This window comes from Hypomesus nipponensis, chromosome 7 (assembly GCF_054491055.1).
Source record: "Hypomesus nipponensis isolate SF chromosome 7, ASM5449105v1, whole genome shotgun sequence".
Taxonomy (NCBI): Eukaryota; Metazoa; Chordata; class Actinopteri; order Osmeriformes; family Osmeridae; genus Hypomesus; species Hypomesus nipponensis.
In genome coordinates, this window is record NC_140367.1 from 9562850 (window position 1) to 9583545 (window position 20696).

General features: G+C 44.0%; 1 protein-coding gene across 1 annotated transcript in view; it reads left to right on the plus strand.

Annotated features, from left to right (window-relative positions):
- The window catches only part of hmga2 (high mobility group AT-hook 2), a 28973-nt gene extending 16335 nt beyond the window's left edge, over positions 1 to 12638 (plus strand). The window contains exons 4-5 of the mRNA XM_084702119.1: positions 6747 to 6779; positions 9825 to 12638. Coding sequence (XP_084558245.1) covers positions 6747 to 6779; positions 9825 to 9872 — 81 coding nt within the window. The 3' untranslated portion in view covers positions 9873 to 12638. The remainder of the gene's footprint in view (positions 1 to 6746; positions 6780 to 9824) is intronic.
- The last annotated feature ends 8058 nt before the right edge of the window (positions 12639 to 20696 follow it).

Below are 20696 nucleotides of genomic sequence, written 5' to 3' on the forward strand. Positions count from 1 at the left end.
GGTGGCTCCGCTGTGGGGTCTGCTCACAGAGAGAGAGAGAGAGAGAGAGAGAGAGAGAGAGAGAGAGAGAGAGAGAGAGAGGGGGAGAGAGAGAGAGAGAGAGGGAGTTCTTGGTTACGTTTGCCTCTGCAAATTCTGCGTTTTTGTTGTTGTTAGTCTTCCCCTGTTTCTTGTCTTGATTTTGGTGAGTGCTGATTAAGTTATTGATGACCCAATGATTAAAAGAGTTTTAAATAGGGGCTCAAAGTGCTCCATATTTTTATATCTCTGTTAGCTTGCCCAGTCAAACACTTTGATGCATGTTAAAGCAAAGATCCCATTAACTCCAAGCCCTGCAGAGAAAAAAAACCCCTGTATCCATCGTCTTATGTCAAGCCATTGTCAGCAGAACAGTTGAGAATGGCATGTTCCTACATGGGAGACTGTCTAATTTGGAGACACCCGGAGAATACCAGGCCCCATGCATAGAGAACCTGTAATAAGACTCTCGCACAGAAGGCAATGTGAGTGACATTGACTCCTGAGGTGTTGCCTGATTCCAGATCATGTTTAATAATCCCTCCTTTTCAGTCCAGGCCGTGGGCTGTGAACCCAGCAGCCTGCTCACGTAGGGAAGCAGCCCATGGGGTCAAGTTTAATGACAGAGAGGAGGCAAAGCTTGTCCGACTCGGGGCGGCACACAAGTGCAGAATCCTTCTGGGGTCAGGAACAAGGTCACACCCCGTCAAAAGCAGCCCCAGACCCTCCCGCAGATTGATTTTCTTGTTACTTCCACAGAATTGGGTCCCTGAAGAGCTGTAAAAGTAACAGTTCCCCCCCCCCCAAAAAAAAGCTAGTGGCTGAAAAAAGGAAAGAGCTCTGCCCTCCCCCACCCTCCCTTAAGGAAGGGAGAGAGTGGTTCCAGGGGGCGGGGGGGGGGGGCGCCCCAGTGGCTTGCGGGGTAGAACGTGTACCGCTACACCACGCGGGGGCCTGGGTTCCATTCGGGCTCGTGTCATTTCCTGCACGTATTCCACTCTCTCCCTCCCTTCTTTCCTGGCTCTCTCTCCAACTGTGGTTGTCAAACGAAACGAAACGAAACAAAAAAAACACGGAGAAGAAAAAGAGGGCGGTTCCAGTTGTGTGAGAGGGTGTCAGAGTTCCGACAGTCTGGTGTTCCTGACTCCTGGATACCCCACCCCAGGAGGGACCCCCTCATGGAGGCTGGCTCAGTGACAAACGACAACAGGCCACAGAGTCGCCGGCCTTCAAAACAACAATGGGGGGACGCAAAAGATGACTCGGTGGGCCCAGGTGGAACTGCATGACCATAAACACTCCTGACACAGGGTGGGGAGTTGGCAAGGCACGCCAAATAGCAAGTGTGATTATTTAGCACGTACAGTATGTATCTTGGCTTAGCGCTGCCCCAGCACGCTCCCCGGTCTGCCACTGCCTTGACTTGCAGCTGCTCTCTGGGAGCTCTCTGCCCAGACTACCTGTGCCAGGAGTTGACGGAGCCTTACATCATCCGCTTGGCATCGTCTGCTGCTGCACACAACACACACTCAAGTTGAAACAATGCAATGTGTCAACGATGAGAACTCCCCTTTGGAGGGTTACAGCAGGAGATGGATCTCCAGATTTTCTTTTTTATGGATTCTGTCTTCACACTGCATATCCAGATCTGTGTGGGTTTTGGACGGTACGTGGAAACAGGGTGGCCGAGAGCGGGAGACAGGCTGTGTACAAAAATGATGGATGTCTGGTTTTTCTTTTGCCGGGTTGTTGCTCTGCAAATGGGAGGACGTGAAGGGGGGGAGGCAGACCTCTCCCTCCTGGGCTCCCTACTCTCAGCATCCTGGCCAGGAGGGATGAGAGATGTCCAGCGAGACGGCCCGCGTTCATCCTCCACTCCCACCACCCCCCCCCCCCCCCCCCCCGTCTGGAGAGAGATGCTAACACCCACACAGCAACACACTTGGAATGGGTTCTAAAGCTTGCGTGGGGGTGGACTCAGCGATTACTTGGAAGCTGTTAGGGTTAGGAAAACTTGAAAGGGTCCGATGGCGGAACAAGATTTAACTGCCTGTCAGAGGGGGAGGGGGGGTGCTTATCTGTCTGCGTCTCCCCCTGTCTGAAATGTTTGATAAAGCGCAGGGAGGTACTGTACAAGGAAGCTGGATGCGTAGAACTGTGGCATCTTCTCCACGGTTCGGTGTTCCAGTAGGCGCAGACCGTAGTTCGTTCAGATGGGAAGGCCGTTGTCGAGATGCTTTGATTTAGATGTCTCTCTGTCATTTCCAATTGTGACGTGTTATCATTCCGAAAGAAGTTGGTCTCTCTCTCTCTTTTGCCTCTGGAGAAAATACCACGGTGCAAATCCCAAACCGTAGCGGTTGTATTCCCTCGGAGGCAAGCAACCGGGATCCACGCTTCTCTTGAGAGCAAAGTGGCAAATTGACCATGTCTTCTCTCTCTCTCTCTCTGAAAGTCCTTGTCAGTTGTAAATTCAGAAAGTATCTGAAAAAACATCTCTATGGTTGTAAGACCTCCCTTCCCCCTCCCCCCCTCCACCATTTCCCCTAGGGAATCAGCCTTTGATTTGACCATGGAGGTTGTATGGATTTCTATGTGTATCTTCCACCTTAAAGGCCCATTTTGGAATGCATGTCTAAACTACAAAGGCCTGTATAAATGCACACAGGGCCCAGGGCGGATTAGTTGATGGGGGTCTCCGACGAGGCGATGCCTCATTCCTCAACACTGAACTGCCACTTCCTGCTTTGCTCCCATAAATCTTCAATCATTCCCCCCACTTCTGCCCAGGCGATGGCTGGACGACCACTAACAAGCATATTGTCGGGGTGCAGGGGCCGGCCGGGCGTGTTCAGAGGGCGAACGAGGACCCACACATCGTCTCTCTCCTAGTGTTTTTCTCTTTCTTTGTCTTTGCCCGCAGGATGAGTTCGTAGACATAAAAACCCAAATCCAGAACTACAAATGTGCTTCTCAGGGGTCCACCGCTGAGTAGACAAAGAATCACCACCCCCAAATGATCTCCGTGCCCAAATTGACAGACCTAAACTGAATGCGTTTCCAAACTACTAGAGGCCTGGACCTCAGACAAGTGAAATATTCACCTACTGAAAGTGCTCTATTAGGCAAAGTTGTTAAAATTTTACGGTGTAAATGGTAGGCATTCCGGGTTTTTAACAGGCCCCATATTTTACACAGGATTTAATCGAAAACATATTCTAATTAAATATTTGGTGGGCACTGTACCTGTAAACTCACGTGCTCATTTGAAAAGGTAACATTTGCATTGAGTGAGGAATTGAAAATTCACAAATTCAGAGATTTCTTTTATGAATATTTGTTGTGTTTGGAATAATTCCTCTGATGTTCTTCTCTTTCAATATAACATTATTAAGGGATTTGTTATTGCCTAAATACCCTCAAAAAGTATAAGCTACTGTAAGCATAAACAGCAGGCTGAGCCAGACGTGCTTCAGTATGTCATACTTCCTACAAAAGTAGTTTTCTATCCTGCTGTCTTGTTTATACGTCCATGGAGGTTTTGCTTAGCCATCATGACTAGAAATGACAAATCTGAAAATTCCAAGCGGTCTTAATCCTTGGGCCTGTTGAAGAACTGAACATATGGATTTTTAACGGCTGTGTAGCTCTCCGTACTGCGCTGTTCGTACAACGCACAGAACTGCTGAAAAACGTTGAGGCGTCACAGTTGACCAAGTTCTCGTCCCACATTCCATCCGAGAATGTCCGACACATCCACCTATACAGTCGGTGTTTGTGAATGGTTGAACTGGCTTGGCAAAATGACACCGGCTCCCTTCAAAAGGGGGTCCAAAGGCCACAGACTGCAGTAACGGTTAACTCAGGGCAAACATCAGGAGCACGTTTCTCACATGATAATTTGCACTTATCCCCTGCCCATTAAAGACACTTTGATCTAATGTGCATGACCACCACCATCTTACCAGACAGAGCGCACTACCCCATTAACGGTAAGAAGCAATGAAAATGGAATTGTGGGTCCTTATTTTCACCCTGAAGGTGACACTCTGACAACTGGTCATAAGTAGAAGTGATGGCGGGGACATGGCCACACACACTAAAGTTAATGCATGTATGCTTGAGACAGTTCCACTGTAAGCTGGAGTTGAATAAAGGGGCTCCACTCCCAGGACACATGATAACCAAAACCAGCCCTGTCTAGTCAAAGAAAACCGCAAGCAGAGGAGAGAATATTTACAATTCACTGTTGATCGTGCGGTGGCGGAGTGTGCGTCCGGGTACTATCTTTCCCAGGCTACATGTCATAACATTGCCAATGATCACATTGCAGGGGCCGTACTCAAGTTGGACAAAAAGACATGGTAAAAGGAATCCAGTCCAGGGTATTCCAGGCACAGTGGATGAGGATGAGCATGAGGACAGCTACTGTGCTGGTTAGCAGCAGCAGCAGCAGACCAGAAGGCAGAGGTCAATATGGGTTTGGATGAGGTGGGTTAAAAGTGTGGAGTCATCTCTGATTGGATCAGGGGGTGACTTGTAGATGGGGCGGCGGGTGCTTGTGGAGCTGAGGTGAGAGCGCCGGCGTTCTCGGCGTGGCGGTGTCGTGTTACGGAGGTGATGGGAGGGGCCTGTCATTGGGGGAGGGGGGGACTCCCGGGGCTTCTAACTCTGTGAGACGGGGGGGGGGGGGGGGGGGTGAGCCAGAAGTGGGGCTATCGCACCTTTGTTGGGGTTGCACCACCGCCGCCAGCCCTTTCCCCCTGCATCGGTCTGGCTCAGCCTGCAGGCAGAACAGGCCTTTCCCCCCTGTCGTAGGTCCCAGCAGCTGCCGGACCTAAAAGTGATTCATAGTGTCAGGCCGAGACTACATCAAAGAGTGGGTGCTGCCTTGTGAAAGACAATGCGGTGATTTCCCTTTTGTGTTAAAGGGAGAGGGGTTCGGATTTGGGCACAGGGGAGAGAGGGGGCTCGGCAGTGAGAGGGGCTTCTGTACTTAAGGGGGTAGGGTTTCAACGCCAGCTATTTTGGAAGGGTTCATCTCACATGTACGGCGGAAGGGAAATGAGTTTGTTTCTTTGACGTTTCGAGGAAGAGTATTATTAGCGTGATAGTCAAAGTTCAGGTTGCGCCACATTTTGACAGCACAATGACAAATTAGGACTTGTTTATGAAGTCGGATGCACTGACTTAGAGGTTAGACGACGCATCATCTCTTCCTTCGCCAGGATATGGAAGCTTTTAATTATTGATATACTTAAGCTAATGTGCATTTAATGATTGATATACTTAAGCTAATGCACATTACATACAGCAGCATCTCTGAAAGGACGTTTTGATTCGTTAACGTCTGCATGTAATCCTCTGTATTGTCTAATTCAGCGGAGCAGATATCCTTTGGTAGATGACGCAGGATGTGAGACGGTTTGACGAAAAGAGTGATGAGGTCTGAATAGTTTCTGAACAGCTCGGGCTCCTTTAAAGGTCATGCATTGTGCGCCTCAGTGAGTGGGTGTCTCGTGACGTCGATTGTTCGAGCGGTGGCACGCAGCTCACAACGCCTCGCTTTCTGGAAGATTGAAAAGAACAGACGAGTGCAATGCGTCTTAGTGTTAACAAGTGAGCTGTTTGACACTGAAGATGGATTTACTGTAGGTATAGTCTGTTTCACAAAAGCCTTGTTTACCCAATCAATAAAGGCCTATTGAAGGCAACCATGAACGACTGCTGCCAAATAGTCTCAAAGGTAATTACGTTCTGGCTGATAATTTTAGTTTTTTTTTTACAAAAAAGAGGCAACAGTATCCAGCTGCTAGATATCATGTGGCCTTGCAGACTAATGTGATAAGTAGGTAACAAGATAGGTGTTTTTATCTAGTTTTGAAAGCATCTTGTTTTTTGTTTTTTTATGGTTCCCAGAGTATATTTTTTGGTTGTTCCAGTCCATTTGGAATGTGTGCATCATCTTCCCAATGTTCCTTTATCGCCGCTGACATTCCTTGCCCGAGACTCATCCGGTGTTGACACTGACTCTGTTACTGTGTTACAGCCTGCTGCCATTCCGGCAAGAGCTGGCACAGAGAGCACCAGCTGTTCAGAACAATCCTATGAAGGAGTGACGGTGGTGGCGGTAGTGGGGTGGGGGGTGGTAGGGGGGATAGGCACAGTGGCTGGCTGTGGTTCCAAACACAAGGGACTCTTAATTTCTTTCTCTCTCTTTTTTTTTTCTTTCCTCGATTCCGCGTCCTCAGCTGTCAAGGGCCGGCCTTAGAGCTACTTCCTGTGTGACGGAAGGCCTGGGTGGTTGTGATGTCATGTGAAGGCACAATCCGAGCTTTGTATAAGTGCCTGCTTCCTCACTCGAAAACACACAACTGTGTCACACTTGCTCGTTGTTACACTGTCCTCCGCGTAACTGCTGTCTGGCTGTTTTTGTGACAGAGAAGATAGGGCTGGTATTGACATTATTATGTTGTGGACAGGTTCCAGGGAGGTTTTGGTTACTGTTCAAGAGGATTGTGTCTTTGGCCCTATAAGAGAATAGACAGATATGTGTATGGCCAGACTAGACTGGACAAGGCAAACATGATCTCAGTAGAGCCCCATTCAAATAGGTACATTTGTGCGTACGGTAATTATTTAAGAAAAAAACTGGGGGGAAACGTGTTTTGTACAGGATATGTATATGATAAACCGAGTTGTAACCTGTCTTCTCTCTTTTCTTACAGCCACAGCAAGTGGTCCAGAAAAAGCCTGCTCAGGTATGTGTTCCAATGAGTGCATCTAACCCCTTCACATCATGTACAATACAGCCTTCATTTGACAAGCCAGTCCATAACTCACTTGTTTGTTCTGCAATCAACACATGTAGCTACTGACCTTCAACTGTAAAATGTTGCAAAAGAGTATTGACCAAATTCAAGCTTCAAACTGGGCCAGTAGGATTGTCCATGTTTGGACGTGTGGTACTGTAACGAGCAAAGCCCAATAGAGGATTCTTTACAATAACGGACAAAACCTATTCAGATGTTTTCTTGCTATCATGTGGATAGGAGCGTGTTCATGGGGGGAAGGTTGTGTGTTGGAGAGTGATCACTCAGGGGATGTGAAGAGGCTCAGGGTGTGTGTGGGGCACAGCAGTACCAGTGGTGGCTAGGGCAGTGTTTCAAGGTTCCTAAGAGCCTGGGTGAATGAGAAGAGGGATTCATCCCTGACTGAAGACCTGCATGGACGATCCACCCATCCATGCATGCATGGGCAATCATCACGGATGATGAAAAACTTACTCTGTTACGTGAGGAATCCCTGGCTTCCCCATTTTTCCACAAACGCCCTCCTCACAGGTGGATTTGCAATTTGGTCAAACAGAATAGGTTCTAATGATTTTCCTTTCTTTTTTTTCAAGATTGTAAGATTGAATTGGCAGTGTTTACATTGCGTTGGTGAGAACAGTGTATCTTTTAAGAGACTCCATTGGCACATTTGACAAAAAGGTAGAGGTTCACGCACCTGTTGTGCTTCTCCTGTGCCTGTAAACATCTGTGTAGCCACTGGAACAAGATCCCTCGGTATCAGAAGCTCACAGTGAAGCTGTTTATTCCTCGAAGAAAGCGTTGAGCCAGATGGGAACAGTGAACACAACATGTGAACAGCTCTTTGATTTTGACAGTATTTCATAAGAAGGGTTTTCTTTACGTTTTGCCAACGGGGAAAAAAACATGAATGATTTCTTAGCCCCTTAAGGGGGAAATTCCAAAAGGTAGCTTGTGGCTTTTCGGTTCCCCTCGCACTACCATTTAAATTTCCCCCCGCCATGTTTGACTAGCGCCATTACAAACTGTTAACTTCTTACAGATAATTAAGTATTGTTGTGAATAGCATGCGAGAGCACTTAGATCAATGGGTGGACAAAGCCAAGTAGGTAATGAGTGAGCGAAAAGACATGGCGGTACAGAGGCCCCCCCCCCCACCTCTTTCCCCTCACACTCCAGGAATCCACACACCTCCCTCTGTTCGCTGGTGCGGACCACTTTTCGGTGTGAATGCATAACTGGGCTCTGATTTGTTGCTATGTGGGAACAGGGCTGAGGTGGCTTTGAGCCGCTGAGGGGCTCGGAGGCCCTGGGAGCTGCAACCCATAAAAATGTCACTGAGCGCTCCCACTTTGATAGGCTGTTTTAACTCAGCCCACAACCCCCCCCCCCCCCCCCCCTCCTCTTCAACTCCCCCTCCCCCCAGACAAGTTCCACCACCACCATCATCACCCTCCCTGTACAAAATAAAATGGAACCCTCTTTCATAGCGAAGGGTTCGGGGGGAAGGTGGGGTGGGGGGCATGTGGGACCCGGAAGCTACAGGCTGACCTCTCTACAGAGCCCACGACCCTAATGAGGTTTGTGCTACTGCTAGTTACCAGTTTTCCCAGCCTCCTTCTTATTTACTTCAAAGGGGCAGGGGGAGGCATGCACACAGCCATGCACAATGAACCTGCGGCAGCCTCTTTAAATTACTATTGTTGTTTAACAATATGCCCGTCTCTCCACTTCGGAGGCTCAGGCAAGCTGCGCTTAATGAACATAATGATGGCAGAAACGTTCTTCTTTGACAAATTCCCCCATCTCCGTTTTTTTTTTTTTTTGCGTGTTTTTTTTTTTCTTTTACAACCTCTGAATTCCACCCTCGTGTTGGAACCTGAAGAAGGAGGCAGTTGTGATCCTTGGTTTTATTACCAGGAAATCTGAAGTGTAGATCTCAGTCCTGCATCTCTCAGTGCCATAAGGTAGTCAGAAGGAGCAGACCGCTGTCAGCTCAGAAGCTCTCATCCTGAGCTGGATTATGAAACCAAGCTGCAGTTAGGAAAACATTATATAGAGATGGATCCTGAAGATATTTTCTCACTCTTGATACCTTGCAATATTCGCTTTAGAGAGACAACCACATAGTCCCACCCCGGGACGTAATGGTTGAAAAGAGATTCGATTATTTCAATTTCTTTTGGAAGAACGTGGAGCCTTTTTTAATCGGGGGGTGGGAATGGTCCAATATGATTAAAGCCTTTTTTTGTCTACCCCCCCCCCCTCTCACTCGCCGCTCTCATTCGCCCATGTCACACATGGTAGCGTTTAGCTGGTCCTTCACAGCTGAAGTGTCTGCTGCACTAATGAATGGAGGTTGGGTCGTATAATGCAGACAAGGTTTCGGCGCGGACCTCGTCTGAATGGGTGCACCGCCACGGCCTGGGAAAGGAAGAGGGTTATAAATTGTGTCAGTTAGCCTCCCTGAATAAAATGAAGCCATGTGGAAAATGAAATCCATTTCATTCTGAAAAGCCAGTAGGGGTGTGTTTCTCCCCCCCCCTCCCCCCTCCCCCCTCCCCCCTCCCCTGTTTTCCACGGTGGTCATCCCGGTGGAGTCGGGAAAAGCCTGTTGTTTGTAGAGGCATCCTCTGGAATGGGATTAGGGAAGCTACAGTAAGTCATCACAGCACACAAGTCTGCATGGTAGGAAGACCTGGATTCTGTTAGGGCCGTTCCCCCCCAATGTCACTCCATCCATGGACTACAGTACATTTAGCTTGTCGCCATCCATTGTATCACAAAAAAACATCGCCCCCATTTGCTAATCTTGTGATGTTGTTACCCGAATGGTATTCAGTAAGTCGATCCAGCAGTTGACAACTTAATGCTCTTATATAGCACCGAAGCTCTGGATATGAAAAGCTGGTCCGGGGATCCAAAAGACATGTGTGAGATTTGAGAATAACTGCTCTAAGACGCGTAATGACACTGCCAACGTCTGTCTTGCAGGAAGAAGAAGAAGAGGAGGAGGTGGAGGAGTCGGAAGATGATGACTAACCGACCACAGCATAGAACCTCTACCTCATTCACCTGTCAGGTCTTTCCAAGGGAAAAGACTGCCTTGACCACTTATTTTTGGACTTTTATGGCCTTTCCACATATATTTCATTGGGTTTCATTTACGATCATTTCATCCTTGTACACGATGTTTTCGCCGTTTCGATACCGGGAACCACCCGTATTCCACATGGGCGTGAGCCCCCAAAAAGAAAAGAGGAAAGCTATGACACTGCACCGTTGTTACGACAACATGTTTTTTCACACCGCTGTAAGCACAGAGGTGCAGTGGTTTAACACACAAATAGTACAACTGCGGTTGATCCCTCCCAACCTAACCCTCATGATTGCCTGAGTCGACTGATTCTCCAGGCATCGACGGCGAAAAAAGCAACCTAAACAGTCTGGTTTTGTCGTTCAGAAATTCACTACGAAGGGCTGCAGCTTCTATGTACCAGGCATAGGATCCAAAACAGATACAGTCACCCACACACCCCCTCCCTGTCCACACACATCCATTCACTATCCCAAAAGTCCCATATCAGACCACCAAAGACATGGAGACAGAAAGCTCTCGCCTCAGGTCATTGTTTTATCCATCAGGTCTTGTCGATAATTGGCTTTTGGCATAGCCAAGTCCAGATTTCAATTAAATTCAGTTGAGATTCGTGTGCTTTGCTATGATATAATTTCCCTAGTTTAGATTTGCTATGATATGAGTTTCTCAGACAACCATTTGTAGATAACCATTATCAAATGTAAGCATTGCTTTTGACATTAGCAAGACTTTTACGGTGTTGAATCACCGGTATGAATCACCATGCATATGACAACTAAGCTTTAATGTTTGCTATTGTTCACCTCATATGATATAAGAATCTTATCAGAGGTAATATAAGATTGGTTTTACAATTCTCTTACAAATGTTGTACCTAATGTTCTTTTTTCTCAATTAGGTGAATGATAGATAACAGGGGTAAAAAACACCCATTGATCAACTTGAATTTCCAGTTGATGCCTTAAGTAAGCATTTCAAGGACAGCTTTAATCCTAATGTGCTTAAAGCCAAATTGCCTGAGTTGTGGTAGGTTTCGAGTGATGTAATAACTGTATTTTATATAACAGTTGGATAGCATGACTGCTGGCTTCTCCTCCCTGTCTTTGGTGAACAAACAAACCAACCATTGTGGATGTAGAGATAATCACAACATATTTTATATCCTTATATATTATACAACCAATACTGTCACACTGCAGCAAACTACTGTATTCCACATTCGTATGGATGGCATCAGACTAGCCGACTCATTTGTTTGTACATAATTCTGTCATTTTGTGTCTATTTTTTTCTTCTTTTTCTTTTACAACAAAGCTTTAAATCATGAATCCCGTCATTGACCCTATTACAAAGGAAATACTGTATGTCACCTTGGTATGTCTTACAAAACAAACCTCAAGAACAAAACCACAAGAACAAACCACACTTTACCTCAGAATACACTTGATACCTGAACGTCAGTGTGAGATAGGAAGACTTGCCTCGCACTGTAACCCCAGGGATCCTCGTTGAAGGGGTTCTAAGAATCATGATGATATGCAGGCACTTTTTCAGTCACTCATGCAATATCTCCTCACCATTTCAAACTACCTCTGATTTCTGCAACCAGCTAACCAGCTCATGAAATTCACGCTGCTACACACAAGACAATGCATGGGGATAGCAGTGTGTACTGATGGGTAAAATGTCAATACCGTATCTTATAACTCATAACAATATTCTTGTCAAGGTGAAACAGCTATTTTCTGCAAAATGTTTTGTGTGAGTTGGGCAGGCAATTTCCTGAAATCAGCAGTCTGTTTTGTTTTTCCTATGTAATACTCAAACGCAGCTAAGGGAATAAGTACTGTTTTGTCTTCTTCACATTAACATTAGAGTGTATCTAACAATTGTAACAGAACACTTTCAATCTGTACAACTGGGACTCTTGTTAAAACAAAAAACGGTTAACTTGAATATATATTTGTACTGATTTACTCAATGGTTTATTAAGGATCAAGTGCTTGTATGACACGACATGATATTATTACGAATGTTTTTTTTGTTTGTTTTGTTTTTGCTCTGAATTGTAGATTAGTTTTTTTTTTCCTGAACTATGTACTAACTATATATGTACCTCAAACAGACTGATGAAAATGGACTAATAATCAATTGACAAATACCTACCTCCAGTCTTGAAAAGGAATGATTTTGCCGGGTTACTTTCATTATGATTTTTGATGATAATGTATGATGAAATGAAATCTTTATTAGGACTGCAAAAGATCCATACTCAAAAGTATTTTTGTAACAGTTTTCACTTCTGAACTAAGAACATTTAGATTTCACCCTGGGGAAGAAATAGTCTTGAAAAAATCTTGAAGACTTTCAGGTTTTGAAATAGATACATGTATGTTTGAGTTTTGTATATCGTATTCATGGGTTTGTTTTTTTGGAAAAATTAGTAGATATTGATATACTTGATTAGCTATTTTGTGTACTTTACACAAATGTGATTTTCTTTTCTTGTTGAATGGTTAAAACCAGATGTATGAGAAAAACTTCTTACGTAGTGATGGAATACACCATTTTCCGCTTCTCTCCATGGCAAACTTAACATGGTATCCTCAACTGGGCCTGAGGCAGCACCTCAGAGGGAGCTAGGTCTAAACTGTGAACATCATGCCCTTGCCATTCACACTAGTATGAATTAGCTATTTTCACTTCAATGTATTCAATGGCTAATATGGAGCCAGAGTGCTACGTCGTTTTCATGTACTGAAATTATCACAGGTATCTTCTCTTTTCCTGGATCCTCTCATAACATGACATCATTTTCTTCTCATGGGAAATTTGACACATTGCCAAAATAAGGTTTGTGTCTATCACATGGTTTGGAAAGTTTTGCATGTTTTCAGAGTGAATACCCATCAGTTGGGAGGGCCATAATCAAGTTATTATATAATACACAAAGAATGAGGACACCAGAAAATAATATGAATGTTTACACTGTCCTAGGTCTGTGTTAACAAGCTAGAACAATATAACAACATAACATTCACTCTGTATTTGGTGCTTTCCTCAGAGCTGTAAAGCTGTTGATAACTGACAAAGTCACATAACTTTCCACCCCAATATCCAACTATAAAAATAAATGACTGGTGGAAATAACTGCATACCTGTGTTAGCTGGCAAAGGCATGATGTAGCTTTGAAAGCATGGCTTTAAAACAGATGGGTTTCATGGCTGAGACCAACATAGCCACAGCATTTAAGTAAAGAACATAAAAAAGGGCAAAATGTTGTGGCGCACATAGCTGACACTTATCACTGAGGTAATAGTCATCTTGCATTTTTTGGGATCTTTATGAACTTTGAATTGTATTTCATAACCGTGTACTTGAGTTCAAAGGATAAACACCAGCCGATATTTGCATAGTTGACCTCAATGTTGATATGAATGTGCGTGGAAGCCACTGTTGTTGTGCTTTTAGCTCTGGGAGTCTTAATGAAGTTCATCTTGTATCTTCATGATAACATGTTCTAGTACAATCGAATACACATTACTACCTCCAAAAGAGCCTCCTGTTACCTCATTCTCAAACTTAATATCTGCTTCAAATCCAGGTGGCCTAGAGAACAGGGAGAACATCTATACATTTTTATATATATAGTTTTATATATATAGTTTTATATATATAGTTTTATATATATAGTTTTATATATATAGTTTTATATATATAGTTTTATATATATAGTTTTATATATATAGTTTTATATATATAGTTTTATATATATAGTTTTATATATATAGTTTATTTTTGTGGGGGATGAATTTTATGAGACTGTTCTTCTCTGCCTCTCCACCGTCATTAGGTAAGACTGGACATTTAACTTTAAAAATATATTTTCTTACATTATGCAATGTTGCGTAGTTATGTTAGCCGTGGGGTAGAGGTCTGGAGAGAAAATATAATTGTTTTCTCAATCGAACTCCTCCCTCTGTATAATTTCAAATACCTTCTACAGTATCTAACTTTTATCGCTTTCTCTACCCACCTAGTATTGCTGTTCTTTGACTACACTTCAGATTGCTCGCTTTGATAAAGCAAAAAAAATATTTCTTTATAGCTATTCACAGCCTTAATCAGCACAATAAAAATGTCATCTGTGAACTCTTTACTGTGTTGAGTTTCTAAAGTTCTTTTCATAACCATTTTTTTCATCATATAAATAATCTACAGATTATAAATACAATGTATGGATTTCACATCAGTTACAGATTCATCCAGTTTGTGTCTACAGAAATGTATGGAAAATGCCAGAGAGTTGTACATAAGTTGTGTGCACAATCTTTATTTACTTTGCGAGAACATTACTCAACATGGATTACTGTACACGGCTATCACTTGGCATTTTCTAAGACAAAACATCATCACAGGCAGGGAAACTTGCTTTCTCTTGACGTTTATTATTTTGAGGCCTGTAGAATCTTGTCGTGGCAAGACCTGGAAAAAGACGGATGTTTCATGTTAGTGAAAACACACACACACACACTGACTACAATCAGTGTGTTTGAGGACCTGAAGGTTACAGGGGGGTGAGCGTGCGTCACTCAGAGTCTGCTGTTCTAAAGGGTCATCCCAGGGCATGAGTGACGAAGCAGGCCTTTCTGTCTATTTCAATTCCCTTCACAGGGGCTCAGGGTACAGTTTTTGATGGGATTAAGCATTTATAACCATTGTATTGTTTCTTCCTATTGTAACCCCCCCCCCCCCCCTCCTGCCTTGCCCTCACCCACCCCCATCCTCTATATTTTCAAGAGCACTCCTCCCCTCTGTAACATCTCTCTCTCCCTCCTGCCCCTTACTTATTTTCTTGGGGGAACTGGTTTGGGAGACGTGGCCACCTCAGAGCCCCTGCCCTTTGACCCCGACGGGGGTCTGCGAATCGCGGCACGGTCCCACATCAAAGGCCTCCCGCGCCCTGTTCTCTGACAAGGCCCGTCACTCATCAGACAGCCCCCCTCTCATGCTCTGTTGTTAGTGCCAGCACACATCATAAAGCCTTGCACTAATTCCTCCCGATTGACCCTGAAGAGGAGGGGGCAGGCGGGGAGGGAGAAGAGTGGGGCCTCCCATTCGGAGTGGGGACAGGGGAGTCCACCCAGCCTTAAGAAAGGGTCTTCTTCAGCTCCCCTTTGACTTATGTATATCGTTGGCATGGCCTAATCGCCCACCCCCTCTCCCATCTAACAGAATCTGAGAATGGTTTGCATTGGAGGGAGGGGCTAGCAAGTTGAAAAATATACTGGCACATTGCAGTGAGTGGGACTTTTAATGACCGGTTGCAAAGGAATGGGTACCTGATAACAACCAACAAGTTGGACCAAAGAAACACGCTAAAACGACTCAAACCGACTCAAAGTTATGCTCACCTAACCAGTACAATTTGTTCTATTATTAGAGAATGTCTTCTGTTTTGGTACATTAAACAAGTAGAGAGCTTCCATGATAGGCCAGAGGCTGTCCAGACCATCAGGACCATTGCACAGACACTCACAGGTTCTCACACGCAGCAGAAATATTGACAGTAACAATGAGCAGGATCTGCGACAGGCACTGCGTGATAAACCAAAGCTGTACAATGCCCCTGCTGTAAAAATACGCTACCCCCTCCAGCCACTTCCCCAAACTCTTGAGTAAATATTTAACCTAAATATCCCACTTTTTGTGTCAGGAAGTCCAACTTCCGGATATCCTCAGAGAAGACGGAACGGGACAATCACTCCCCTGGCCTCTCCTTCACTTCCCAGCCCATCCCAGGCTTGAGCTGCAGACCTGGAGGTGTTGCGGGTGACCTCACGTGATTTATTAGCAAAATAACTAATCTCGTTTACTGGCTCTCACTCTACAAAACCTACCTCAGCAACTGTCCAGATACTTTAGGGTCCCTGCAACAGAACAAAAAACATACGCTTTTTTTTTTTCTTTTTTTTTCAAGAGAAAGTTAAACAACACTTGAGACAGAACATCGTCCATTATTCCAATGCGGACCACAAGTGTAAGGGTGACAGAGGGACAGTCATATAGCATCCTAAGTGAGGAAGTTATATGACAAGAGACCACTTCAGAAATTCCTCAATATGTTTTATGAACACTTCATCACATTCCGCAGACAGATCTACTTTGAGGTTTTTAGAAACATCTAGTCTGCTAAGATGATAAGGGGCCCCTTGACAAGTGTGAAATTGCATTTCCCATATCTATTTCTGATTTTTTTTTTTCAGCCCCTTTGTTGTCCCTCCATGCTGGGTCAGTGATCTCTGAGTGGTCTGCTCTCCTAAGTGTCTAAGAAATGCGAGGCTGCAGAGGATGAGTGCTGGGTCTTGGTCTGCTGAGGCCACACTGGGGCTGTTCACTTCCTGTAGACATGTGTTTGGATTGGGACGTCTGGGTGTCTGGCCTGGAGGAAGCCCAGAGCTCATCCGCATTGTCGTGTCCCCCCCCCCCCCCCCCCCCACTCTGTCAGGATGAGGTTAAGGTTACCCTTCTGTCTTCTGACTGGCTTATCACGCTTATCACAATCACACAGCCATAGAAACACTAGCAACGCACACACACACACGCACATGCGTGTTATAGGAGCATGCAGACGCGCGTTCACGCGCATGGTTCAATGCCCGTGAATTTAAAGTATGGATCATGATCAGATCTATCCTGATGTAAAGAGAATATTTCACTGCTTCCTTTTCAACTTCCTGTCATCAGTCGCTCTGCTTCACTCCCACACCTCCAGCCTGCATCCTTCCTTTATGGTGGAAAGGGAAGTCTGACACGTCACCTGACACAGATTGGAGCTTTATAATGAATGGAGTCATACCCATTCCAATGCAGACGCATTGTGAAAGTGGAATTAACTAAATAGCTCTACCATTTTCAAAACACTATGTTTTGATACATAACACTCAAAACAAATCTTCACGTGTTATGTACACCCCCTAAAGTCATATTCATATATGTCAAGGTAGTACAATGAGGTATATTAGAGCAATATTTCTTTAAAAAACATCAAATAAACAACCATGGCACATACAGTCCTGCAGAAGACCGCCAGGTAAATAAGGTGTCTCTCTGTCTCAACTCCACCCCAATCCCAATAACTTGATCCCCGGTAATTCTTCTAAATTACCAGTTTACAAGTATGAGTCAGGTGACATGAGAGACTCTTTCCAGCCAGCTATCCTCCTCCTACGTACCAGAGAGTGGGCGGATGGCAACATCTCCAGTTCCTACTCTGACTCAAACCCCACAGCAAAAGCCTGGACTGGGTGAGTGTGGGCAGGGAGGTGTGTTTGTATGTGCGTTAGCACATAATGACAGAGTGTCTGTCTGTAGACGACATGTTGTGAGACTGAAAAAGTGAATGAACCCCCCCGTCCCCAACTAAACATAAGAGAATGTGTACGAGTGTGGGTGCGTACACTGCACGCATATGTGCAAGTGTACAGAGGGCGGGTGCGCGTAACACATGGTTAGCTTTGAATCTCTTTTGAATGTTTATATTGTAACAGTGGGGCACTGAGTCATGCACAGAGCGCTGGCTGGCTGGCCGGGTGGCTGGCTGGCTGTCCCTTCCAAGGGTTGGGCCGGATGGTTGCTATGTGACTCAAAGTGCTGTCACCAGGATAAGCTCCGCGTGCTGCGGTAAGATCCAGGCCAGGGGAACACAGTCATCGAGGAAAGATTTCCCCCTCACTCGTCTCCGGCTCTGTGACTCATTTTGGTTTCAGTTTGCCCCTTACTTCCCTTCTCCTATGCCCTCCCCTCCCCCCTCCTCCTTGGCTTTGTAAATGACCTCATTTTAATGAAGTACAGACTTAGTGGGTAGACGGAACCACATAGGCAGGAACCTCCCTCTCCAGTTGGTGCATAAAACCACCCTTAAGTGGACTAACTTGCACACCATTCACATTTCTTTTGGAATCATAGACGGGCTTGTTGGCTATTTACAGATGCCTCTGTAACTTGTCTCACATTGAGATGAGTCCCATGCATTTTATCTATTCATCATATTAATCTATATGTATGCAGTACCAGTCAAAAGTGCGGACACACTTTGTGTCACAAAATGCGTCCAAACTTTTGACTGGTACTGTATATAACTTATATCAAAATATTCACTTTTAGTTTGTGAGAAGAGTACAACTCTGAGAATGTCCAATTTTGAGGCTTCAATTTTCATGCAGGCAACAGATCTGAAAAGGAATGTGAAATTGTTATGTTGTAATGAGGCCCACTGCATCAAATGAGAGTGAAACCTAAAGCAGGATGCTGCTATCCTATCAAAGGTATCCCATGACCAAACAATGAAGCAAGACAAATGCAGAGATTTTGTAGACAACAAAATACTTCAATGCAAGATTATACAGAATTTCGAACAAGGTCATAGTGTATATAGCCGACATGTACACCACATGGGATGGATATTATAATTGAGAAAGCAACACGTGTAATCTGCAGTAGGCTATGTCATTCGAGTCGAGAACTTGTAAGGAGGCATTTTGATTTCGCTCCATCAAATTATTAGGCGATTTAGCCTGCACGGCCTATAAACAATTGCAATTCAGTATGGTGGGCGCCATTTCGGTAGTCGGACTCGTCGAATCAGGTTGTCTTAATGAAGTACTCGATGTAAATCTTAAGCCGATGGGTTGACCTGTGCCTATATAAATAATACTAATAATAATAATAAAAGGTCAGCTTGCCGCTAAATAAGCAATTTCCCAATTTATACGACTAGCCTACCAATTGAGGGCAAATTATCTAGCAAGCACTTTATTCTGCTTATTTGCAAATCAGGTTAAAGCAACCAATATTTGATATATACTCTACACGTAGGGTTCTTTGTTCAACGTTCAAAATATGCACAGTAAATAGATAATTTGTGGGGAAAATCCTTGTCTAGAAAAGTGCGCATAACTCAATGAATTTTAAAATCGGTATTATACTGGCATCTAGTGGACTGTTGAAAGGACTGCGTATTACAATACACCGGTCACTCAGTGTAATCATGCAAACGAACCTTCGAAACATGATGGTCATTGGTTCCTAAGGCTCAATTTGCAGTTGTTCAAATCCTGATGCATTCAAAGATTTTACGATTCCTTTGTTGGCAGAACAAGTCTAACCGTCTACTGTGTACATTTGACAATATTTGGCAATTTTGGACACTTATTTGAAATTATACCTGCAAGAAATGCCTTCTGTCTTTACAGTTGACATTCATTTATATTATATCTGGACAAAATGTCAGCCTTCTGGACACTGGCCAATTCATTTGAAATTACAGCTCTAGAAAGAATTAAGAGACGATGCACCTTGATACACCAAAAGATGACTGAATTGCAGTTGTTTGAACTCGGGCCAAATCTGACAATGCTTGCCATAGAAGAAACTGCTTATTTTGTATACAGTGAACACTGAACATATCATGCACTATGTGTGTAAAAGTTGTATTTTAATCAATATTGGGGGACTGCATTGGACACTGTATAACATCCCATTCATATTGATCATTCAATGGACTCACGCAAACAATCTATCTAAACATGACAATGCCTGTGGCTCAGTTTGTTAAAATGTAGCATTTGTAAACTAGGTGCTTGTGGTTCAAATCCTGGTTTATGCAGTGAGTAAAATTTTTGCTGGTTGAAATGTGCTATTACGATTCCTTTGTAAGCAGTTAAGTCTAACCCTCGAGCATGTCAATTTTACAATATTTTGCAATTTGAGGAGGAATACACCATTGGTGCTTGCAGCTATATATGATTTGTGTTTCAAACAATAGTCTCAGACGTGTTCAAATATAAAGCCTATCAACGTTTGAGACCACACACCCTCCTGCTCTCCTTTAACACCACAGAACCCTCAACAGCGAAGGGAAAAGTACTGTAAAGGTAGAGCGACGTTCAGCAACCCTTGTTTTATATAGACTTTCACATAGACTATAAAACACTACAAGGCCTCCCAAACGTCTGCATAATATTGTGAAGGAGCTCCATGGAAACAGAGATGGTGGTGGAATGGTTTTGGCAGAGAAGCCAATTCACAAGCCACAGTTCGCATGTGCCCCTGCATAGCTCTGGAATGCAACAATTACTAAAGCACGTAAAACTTCCCAGGGGTCAAATCTCACATGCTCGACAGCAGAGAGACAGCTCATCCAACCCAACACAACCTTAATAGTAAGGAGGAAATCCGACTTGACCAATGGTTTCAAAGGGATTAGATGCTGCCAAACTATGTATAGTGCAATGTACATTAAAATAAATAACATGATAAATAAAAACGGATATTTCTTGTCTTCTGTCTCCTACTTTGTAGACCCTTTTCACTAAATTACTGCTTATTCCAGAACTGGGTTGGCATTGTGATTCAAAACACATTTCTGTTTTGGCAATAAAAAGCATTTATCCTTTAATACATCTTCAGGTTAAACCTTTTATCCGAAGTTTATTTGACCAGTACTGCTTCTGGGTGGTCTGGCACAACGTGCTTCAAAGATATGATGTGTCTAAACTTGTATAGTCTGTTATTTGGGCAGGGGAAGTTGTGTTGGAAGCTCTTTAAAAAAGAATAATCCTTTTGGAATTAATGTGGTTTATGTTATACTTTTCAAAATGGAACAGGTGGTTCATAAATGTACATATCAATAGGGTACATAAAACATATCTTTTATTTTCTTTTTTTAAATTTATTTTACATTTCAAACATAAATCATAGCTTG